Raw genomic sequence first — 10,027 nt, 5'->3', positions numbered from 1 at the left:
CGGAAGGCAATCCGCCCTCTGCACCCTCGTGGGAGACACCTGCACCTGTTGTGCAAAGGGACGCGCCAACTCTAGAAGAGGCCCTCGAGTTGTGTCCCAACGATGGACCACGCCCCCCTCACAATAGCTGAGTACAGGGCACGCCAACAGAAGTCAACACAGGGAAAAAGGACCCGAGGCGGCAAGAAAACTTCGCTCTGATGCGAAGAAACGCAACAAAGGCAATGGCAAAGCCTGAGTTGCCTTTAATTTAAGTAAAATAAAACCACAGCGGGCTGCGCGAAAGTGCTAGCTGTAAAACTTCTAAACACTAACCACTGTTAGGCTATATACTAACAACATATAACTGATATTGATTTATATAGAGCAAAATATTGTAAATCAGTTATATGAAAACTAACACAAAATTTTTTCTCACTCTGAATATCGAAGCGAAATTTATGCGATTATGTCAGCAGATATTTTTTTTTTACATTTTATTACATTTATTTGATTAATTAAACTTGAATTCCTAAATTCTTGTTATAAATACAAAATTTCTTTTGTTGACTTTATTTTGATCAGTTTTTTTTAATGGCCCCTTAAATCAAATAGAAAGCTAGACCGGGATATCAAGAAAAATAATACTTACATATATACAATTGAATGAATGAATAACAATAAAATAAATAAATTCTCAACAGAAAATTTTAGTAATACCTACAAATTAGTAGTATATCCACCCAAAATGGGAGTTGTAGATGTTAAGTCAGTGGACTCCACTGCTAACGTTATTAACAAAGTAGAATCTAACAACATTGATCTATATTGGGTGCATATTGTAAGGGTTTGTAAAACTCCTTACAAGTTTGAGTGCAGGAGAGCCGCGTAGCAACAGCGGGATGCGCTGCGTGCAGAAGAAAAGGGTAATAACGGCTCAAAGGACTTTGGACTCAATGCTGCGGTGAGTCTGCAGACTTTGGACCCAATAACGGTGAGTCTGCGGACTTCGGACCCGCGCAAAGAGGAGAGACCGTGAACTAACGGTACCGTTCTGGACTTTGTACCCGTTATAACGGTGAGGTTCTGGACTTTGTACCCGTTATAACGGTGAAGTTGGCGGACTTTGGACCAGCACAAAGAGGAGAGACCGTGAACTAACGGGACTTGTGCTGCCCTTTGGACCCGATCACGCCACTTGTCCTGTACTTTGGACCCGATCACGCCACTTGTCATGCACTTTGGACCCAGTCACGCCACCGATGGAGGGAAATAGCGGGACATGGATGGCGTATAAAAGGAGGACGCGTGCAGGCAGTCGGGACAGTCAAGTGAAAGCCGTGCAAGAGACCGTACCAACGCGAGTGAAAGCCCAAGTGAACAACAAGTGCCAGGATACCAGGAATCAAGATCGCCGAGTCGAGAAGCCCAACGACGGTCACGTCTACATAAGCTGAGACTGCCAAGCTGAGATCCCGAGGGTACAAGGTAAGTTGTAGGGTGCGTCTACGAGTCTCGAAAACGACGGTATTGGTGGAGTCCGAGTAAGTGGATGTTGTGCGAAAGGTACCCAGCGTCGGTTCGCATGAGATATTGAGAACCTGCTGAGGGCCAGCTGACGAAGATCCAGTGGATGTTGTGCGAAAGGTACCCGGCGTCGGTTTCTCATGAAAGATTGAGGACCTGCTGAGGGCCAGCTGACGAAAATCCGAGGGAGTTGTGCGAAAGGTGCCGGAGTCGGTCCACACGAGAGTGAGGACCTGCCGAGGCCCAGCCGACGAAATCCCGACCGACTTCAGGGTAGAGCGTGGAGTGTTGACTGCAGCAGCGCTGCTTAGCCCTCCAGTAAGGTTTTCTGCTCAATATCCGCCAAGTTGTGAGAGACTCGTAGCGAGCCTAGTACGCGACCGGTGCCCGAAAGACTCGGCAAGGCAGAGGACGCACGACAGGCGTGCCGCCGCAGGAGTCGACGCGGGAGCCATTACCGGCGTCAACGAGGGAGATCGAGTCGTCGGACAGCAGAGCCACGAATACTTTATTGTAAATCCACAAGCAATAAACCTAATCCACATATTCTAAATCTAACCTAACTCTGCGTTCTTCTTTGGTCTCTGTAAATTACAATAAATTTGGTGGGACGAACACACAAACTCAACTGAGCTAGCCGCACGTTTACGTAGCGAGCGGAGACATAAAAAGCAGTTCGTTACATCTGGCGCCCAAGCGTGATTCTGAGACCAAAGAGACCAGAATAGGTATAGAATGGGGAAGTCCTGGTTGTACAACCTTAAAAAGGACGATTTCCCGGCGATCGCAAGCGCCTTAGGCATCGAGCTAGAGGGCCTTGTAGAGGAAATGAGGCGGACACTGGCCGAATTCATCGACCACTCCGAACATGATCATGAAGCGCTGGCAATTCTGGCGGCCCTGGAAAGGGATTACGCCAAATACCGGTCGGTCGGCCTGAAAGTCACCGGAGCCGAGGGCCTGGTGCGCAGCCTGGACGTGAGCAGCATGCAGAACGCCGGCAGGAGCAGCAGCCGCGACCGACGGGAAAACAGCAGGGAGAGAAAGAGCGTCAACCGCGAACAACGCGAGGAAAATGGCAGACCAGGACAGGATTACGCCAAAGTCGCAAAACAAGTCAGGGAGTGGAGCTTCCGTTACGACGGGAATGAGAAGCCCCTGGCATTCCTCGAACAAGTGGAGTGGTCGGCCATGACGTACGGGCTGGACATCAACCAAATTCCGAGGGCGATGCCGGAGCTCCTTCAGGGCAAAGCGCTAAAATGGTTCATCGCTAATAACAGGTTCTGGGAGACCTGGGGCGGATTTAGCCAGAGCTTCCAGGAGTTCTTCTTGCCCAGGGGATTCATGAGCAAACTCGCAGATCAGGTCAGGCAGAGGAAGCAGAACTACGGTGAAAGCTTCAAAGACTACATGGTAGACATGCAGACACTGATGCGACCCCTGGGTATGAACAAGAACGAGATCTTGGAGCGGGTTAAAGAAAATAGCACCCCAGCATTACGGCTGTTTATACGCCCCTACAGGTGCCAGAACCTAGATACCCTGATGGCCTTAGCGGACGAATTTGAGGAGCTCGACCAGCAGAGGGAGCGGTTCGAGCAGGAGAACATCCCGAAAGCCCGATACCATGCGCCGGCCATGAGGAGGGAACCAGTATGAACGCGCAGGCGCTGTCAAGAGGAGCCAAACGAGCGCAACGCACGGCCGGGATACATAAATAATCCATCCCAGGCATGCCGGAAATGCGGAAGCCAAGACCACTGGGCGAAAGAATGCCGCAACAGAAGAATCGCATTCTGTTGGAGATGCGGGAAGATAGGCGTCGTAAACGGAGAATGCTGCGCACGAGCGGGAAACGCCAAGCGACCTCAGCCACCGAGGGGCGGCCAGGGATCGCAAGGTGCTGCCTCTCGAAATTAATGGGCGACCTGAAGGCAGAAGAGATGCAGCTGTCCGCCACAGTGCTCATAAACAAACGGAAAGTGAAGGCCACGGTGGACACCGGCGCCACGGCAAGCTTTATAAGCGAAGAGTTGGCGGACAGGCTGCAGGCCGCCGGTAAGGTCGTACCAACGAAAAGGCAGGTGCGCATGGCAGACGGAAGATGCGGGAGCATCCAATCACAGCTGGAGATAGTGGTTGGTCTCGGGACGAGGAAGGTGTTGATGCAATTATTAATCCTCCCAAGAGTGATGGACGCCCTAGTTTTGGGCTGGGATTTCCTCTCAAAAATAGGAGCGGAGGTAAAATGCGCAGGACTCGAGGTGGCGATACCAGCAAGGAAGCGCAGACTAGGAATGCTGGAAGAAAGACTGTCGGTGGCAGTGGTAGAAACACCAGAACAGTTTTCGGAAAAGGACATCGCCAAATTCCTGAAGGAGGAGCTGAAAGCTCTAGAAGAGTCAAGCGGAGCATCAAACATAGCCGTCCACAAGATCACGATGAAGGACGACCAGCCAGTGAAGCAGCGGTACTACCCAAAAAACCCCAAAATGCAAGGGGAAATAAATGAAAAGGTAGACGAGCTGCTGAAAAAGGATGCATCGAGCCGTCAAGAAGCCCGTACAGCTCTCCAATCGTCATGGTAAAGAAGAAGACGGGAAAATGGAGGCTGTGCGTAGATTTCCGACAAATCAACGCAAAGTCGGTAAAGGATGCGTACCCGATGCCTATGATCAATTACATCCTGGATCAGTTAAGGGAGGCACGATACATCAGCAGCCTGGACTTGAAGGATGGATACTGGCAGATACCGCTGGAAGAGAAGCGCAGGCAGTATACCGCGTTCACCGTCCCAGGAAAAGGACTGTTCCAATGGAAGGTGATGCCATTCGGGCTGCACTCAGCGTCGGCAACGTTCCAAAGGGCGCTCGATCAGGTCATAGGGCCTGAGATGATGCCGCACGCCTTTGAGTACCAAGACGATATTATCGTCATCGGACGGACGCTGGAGGAGCATAAAAGAAACCTGAGGGAAGTGTTCCGAAGACTGCGAGCAGCGAACCTAAAGGTAAATGTGGAGAAGTGCAAGTTCTTCAGAAAGGAGCTGCAGTACTTGGGACATCGCATCACCGACCAAGGAATTGGAACTGATCCGGAGAAGGTGGCGGCGATAGCGTTGCTGGAACCCCCAGCCAACGTCAAGGAGCTGAGGCAATACCTGGGAGTGGCATCATGGTACCGACGTTTTGTACCCGACTTCGCCGCACTAGTCCAGCCGATTAATGCCCTACTCCGAAAGAAGGTGAAATGGGAGTGGACCGACGACCACCAGAAGGCATTTGAGGCGGTCAAGGCCAGACTGGTCGCAGACCCAATCCTGGCATGCCCAGACTTCACGAAGACGTTCATCCTGCAAACAGACGCCAGCGACTACGGGCTTGGCGCCATACTCACGCAGCATTCAGATCAAGGCGAGAGAGTAATCTCGTATTCAAGTCGCTCCCTAAATGGAGCGGAAAGGAATTACTCCGCAACGGAAAAGGAATGCTTGGCGATTGTATGGGCCATAAGGAAGTTGCGACCATACCTGGAGGGATACCACTTCAAGGTGATCACGGATCATATGGCACTGAAGTGGCTCAACAGCATAGAGAGCCCGTCGGGAAGGATTGCGAGATGGGCGTTGGAACTCCAGCAGTATGATTTCGAAATATCCTACCGGAAAGACCAGCTCAATGTCGTGGCAGACGCCCTGACGAGCCAGCAAAATGCCACAGAGCTAAGACGACAAAGACAGGCCCGAAGACTGCGGAACGCGACTGGATAGCGGAAATGAGAAGCAAGGTGGCGCAGAACCCGCAGAAATTCACGGATTACAGGCTGGAGGGCGATCCAATGTATCGCCACATACCCCACAGGGCGGGGAACGAGGACGTGGTCGCGTGGAAGCTATGCGTACCCAGAGGATCAAGACAGAGGGTGATAGCGGAAAACCACGACGCGCCAACAGCCGGTCACTTGGGCAGCAGGAAAACGATCGCAAGAGTGGCTGCGAGGTACCACTGGCCGGGCATGCATAGGGACGTCAGAGCCTACGTACGTAGCTGTGAGAGCTGCATGAAGTACAAGCCGAACCAGCTGCAGGCGGCAGGCAAAATGTTGACGCAGATTCCCGAGGAGCCGTGGGCGACAGTGTGTGCCGATTTTGTCGGGCCACTGCCGCGGTCAAAACACGGGAATGCAATGCTGCTCGTGCTAGTGGACCGATTCTCGAAGTGGACCGAGTTGGTGCCGATGCGGAAGGCGACCACAGAATCGCTGCAAAAGGCGATAAGGGAGAAAATCGTCTCGAGGTATGGCGTCCCGAAAATCCTGATCACGGATAACGGGGTGCAGTTTACCAGTAGGTCCTTCAAAAAATTCCTCGAAGAGTTGGGGGTGCGACACCAGTTTACGGCGCCGTATACACCCCAGGAAAATCCAACAGAAAGGGCAAATAGGACCGTAAAGACGATGATCGCCCAGTTTGCAGGGGCCGACCAAAGGACGTGGGACGAAAAATGGCCAGAGTTACAGCTGGCCGTCAATACCAGTGTGGCGGAGTCCACTGGGTACTCGCCAGCATTCGTCACCCAAGGTCGAGAACCCCGGCTCCCGAAGACTCTATATGATGAACACACGATCGGGACCGGCAAAGCCACGGTCCAACGCCAACGGAAAACGCACAAAAATTATCCGAAATTTTTTGAACTAGTCAGGCGTAACATGGAGAAGGCAGCGCAGGATCAGGCAAGGCATTACAACCTGCGGAGGAGGCCATGGACGCCAAAGATCGGTGATAAGGTCTGGGCCAAGGAGCACCACCTGTCCAAAGCGGTGGACGGCTTCGCGGCAAAGTTGGCCCCCAAATATGACGGGCCATTTACGATTGTTGATTTTGTTTCCCCGGTGATATGCAATTTGCGGCACTGCATGAGTGGCAAGGAAAAAAGGTCTCACATTAGTGAGTTAAAACCTGGCTCTGAGGGGAAACAATGAGTAACGGCCGTCATTGCGGGGGCACACTGTACGGGTGTTTCGTAAGAAAGGGAGAGGACGATACGGAGTATCGATGCAGTGCCTCCCACACACACGTACATGGAGCGCGAGCGCCAGGAGCGCGAGAAGCGGGTCAGTGGAGGTTACATAAGGGGCGATCACCGTTACCGGGTCACCAACACAAGAGCAAGAGAAAAGCTTTCACCGGTAACGGGACCCCGGACGAAGAAAGGTGGGAGAGGACGAAAACCGAGGTATCGTCGGAGGCGACGGATAGAGGTTCGGTCTTTCCAACCTTTTTCGCCAAGATGTCCGGACGTGCTAACCACCGCCAGCTACAGCAGCATCAGCCGCAGCAGCATCAGCAGCAGCCGCAGCAGCATCAGCAGCAGCCGCAGCAGCAGCATCAGCAGCAGCCGAAGCAACAACAACAGCAGCCGCACCAGCAACAACGGCGGCAGCGACAGCAGCAGCCGCAGCAGCAGATGCGCAAGCGCAAGGTCGGCGCGGAAGGCCGCGGCCGACGGCAACAGCCAGGGGCGAAATGGAGGCGTCGGCGCTCGTCGTCGGCACTCCAGCTACTGGCGTCGCCGTTAGTGTCGCGGTCCCCGTCGCCGTTAGTGTCGCGGTCCCCGTCGCCGGCCTGGCGCGAGGTGTCGGAGAGGGAGATGTCCTTCGACGAGGAGGTCGACGGCGGCCCCACCGGCGAGATGGAGACGGTGGAGTTGTCGTCGACGGAAGACGAAAGCGACGGAGGTGAGACGGTGACCCCCGTGGTCTCCTCTGATGAGGAGGGCACCCGGTGGGCCAACCAGGCCCGGAGGGGTTACCGTCAGGTAAGGCGGGTCGTGGATGACGAAGGGTATATCCCGTTCGGGTCGGCGGCCTCGACGGAGAGGCCGGAGAATGAGGAGGTCATCGAGGCCCGCCGACGAGCGACGATCGACAGGTTGGTGGAGCGGCAGGTGGAGTGGATGGCTGCCGTGAGGGAATGGAGGAGAAGACTGCAGCAAGCGGAGGACGAGGAGGCCGCGTTGTGGACACCGGCAGCGCCCTCGCAGCCGCCGTTGCCACCCACATCGCCACCGAGGACGCCGCCACCACCACCGCCGCCACCAAGGACACCAACACCACCACCTCCGCCGCCACCAAGGACACCACCGCCGCCGTCGATGAAAGGGACACGGCCGAGGACGCCAACACCACCGCCGCCGAGGAGGCAGACACCGCCACCAGCACCACCGCCGAGGAAGAGGACGCCGCCAAGGACGCCCACGCCGCCGAGGAGGCCGACGCCACCGTCGCAGCCACCGCTGCCGCTCGAGTCGCCGCCGAGGACGCTGCCGCTCGAGTCGCCGCCGCCACCACCGCCGCCACGTCCACGGCTGCAGAGGCAGTCATCGTGCCCGGTGGCAGCACCGCCAAGACGACCGATCCTGATGCGGGGATTCTCCCAGGAGGCAACCTGGGCAGAGGTCCCCGAAGACACGTGGCCGGACACGGTGCGCGCGGAGGCGGAGCGGCAGCGCCGTCGAGGGAGGACCCAGCGGTGGGCGAGATTGATGGGTGTGGAGGGGGTCCGCTACCGGGTAAAGGTAGCGGGCGGGGCTGTGCGGGTGTACAAGGCCTTTAAATAAAAAGAAACAAATCAAATCAAAATATAAATCACATAAAAAAATATATAAATAATAGTAATCCAGCGGCGGCTGCATCAGGTCCAGCGAAAACAGGTGGAGGCGGGCGATCCGCAGATAAGCAAGCGGGCTGGAACCAAAAGGAGTAGAGGTTAGGCGTGTACGCAAAAGGTACGGAAAAAAAACTCACCTGTGGCAATGCCCTCACGGCCAGCCTGTGGTATGCCACAGAACGAGGAGCCGCGGGGTAGCGGGGAAGGAGTGGTCGTCAGTCGGAGGGCGGTCCAGCAACATACACGGAGGGGGTTCGACGCGAAGCGTGAGTCCCCTGGAGCCAGCCGGAGTCTCTGGAGAGCAGACGGTGAGTTGTTACACGAGTTAGCAAAAGATATTTAAACTCAAAACTTACCTGGGAGTCCACGGTCAAATTGGACGGCCAGCCAGAGTGGGGAGCCGCGGCGAGGGGGAGGGGAAAGGGGTGGATCGAAGGCCGGGCATATTGGCCTGCCGGGACGCGCTAGGTCAGGGTCGGCGCCCCGGCGCATACATCGTTGGAAGGATTCCGCGGCTCAACCCGGCTTGGAGTGGCCTAAAAAAAAAGGAACATTTAAGTGGTAAAAATTAAGAAAATAATATCAAAACACTTACCATAACAAAACCACGAGGCCGGCGAAAAATTGGGAATGGGGTCGCCACGATAACGGCGGTCGATCGATAGTGCGATCGATGGGAGCTAAAAAAAATACTGGAAACATCGCTGGCCGGTCACACTAAATATGACGGCACCCTGAGGAGTGGCAACGCCACAATCGATCGGTAAGAGTTATCGATTGTGCGCGGGGAAATTCTGCGCGGGAGACTTTTTCAAATTTGAAACGAGGATCGGAAGGAGTCGCGCGCTGGGAGTTTCCGACAGCCAAGATGCCCTAGTCAAGAAGCCCAACGACGGGATGTCTACATAAGCTGAGACTTAGGTGCTGAGATTTGAGGAGCTCTCAGCCGTGGCAGGAGGATGTCGACGAAGGAGTGGCAACGGCCACAAGGATCAAGGAAGGATGTGCGCGCAAGGAGCCATGGGGGTCGAGACGCCGAAGTCGAGATGCTTAACGACCAGGTAGGGTTTACTAGGCTGAGACTGTCCGGCTGAGATCCAGAGGGCCCTTGGCCGCACTCAGGAGTGGAGGTCGACGTGGGATGGATGCGATTTGAGAACGTTTCCCCAGGACATTCCGGAGCCCGAAGCTTTTAAAAAGTTTCCGAAGGAAGGGGGAAATGTAAGGGTTTGTAAAACTCCTTACAAGTTTGAGTGCAGGAGAGCCGCGTAGCAACAGCGGGATGCGCTGCGTGCAGAAGAAAAGGGAAATAACGGCTCAAAGGACTTTGGACTCAATGCTGCGGTGAGTCTGCAAACTTTGGACCCAATAACGGTGAGTCTGCGGACTTCGGACCCGCCCAAAGAGGAGAGACCGTGAACTAACGGTACCGTTCTGGACTTTGTACCCGTTATAACGGTGAGGTTCTGGACTTTGTACCCGTTATAACGGTGAAGTTGGCGGACTTTGGACCAGCACAAAGAGGAGAGACCGTGAACTAACGGGACTTGTGCTGCCCTTTGGACCCGATCACGCCACTTGTCCTGCACTTTGGACCCGATCACGCCACTTGTCATGCACTTTGGACCCAGTCACGCCACCGATGGAGGGAAATAGCGGGACATGGATGGCGTATAAAAGGAGGACGCGTGCAGGCAGTCGGGACAGTCAAGTGAAAGCCGTGCAAGAGACCGTACCAACGCGAGTGAAAGCCCAAGTGAACAACAAGTGCCAGGATACCAGGAATCAAGATCGCCGAGTCGAGAAGCCCAACGACGGTCACGTCTACATAAGCTGAGACTGCCAAGCTGA

At 54.7% G+C, this 10,027-nt stretch overlaps 1 protein-coding gene across 1 annotated transcript; it reads left to right on the top strand.

Moving 5' to 3' along the window:
* Positions 1–6,974: 6,974 nt before the first annotated feature.
* On the top strand, positions 6,975–8,126 carry LOC122320338 (formin-like protein 16). The gene has a single exon (XM_043208532.1). The coding sequence runs from the start codon at positions 6,975–6,977 to the stop codon at positions 8,124–8,126; it is 1,152 nt and encodes a 383-aa protein (XP_043064467.1).
* The last annotated feature ends 1,901 nt before the right edge of the window (positions 8,127–10,027 follow it).

The sequence above is a fragment of the Drosophila ficusphila genome, unplaced genomic scaffold, assembly GCF_018152265.1.
Source record: "Drosophila ficusphila isolate 14025-0441.05 unplaced genomic scaffold, ASM1815226v1 contig_470, whole genome shotgun sequence".
Taxonomy (NCBI): Eukaryota; Metazoa; Arthropoda; class Insecta; order Diptera; family Drosophilidae; genus Drosophila; species Drosophila ficusphila.
Note: the sequence above shows the minus strand (reverse complement) of the source record. Positions and strands in the feature narration are given on the sequence as shown.

Excerpts from the sequence above, each read along its gene's own strand:
- LOC122320338 (XM_043208532.1), top strand. The coding sequence starts at position 6,975 with ATGCGCAAGCGCAAGGTCGGCGCGGAAGGCCGCGGCCGACGGCAACAG.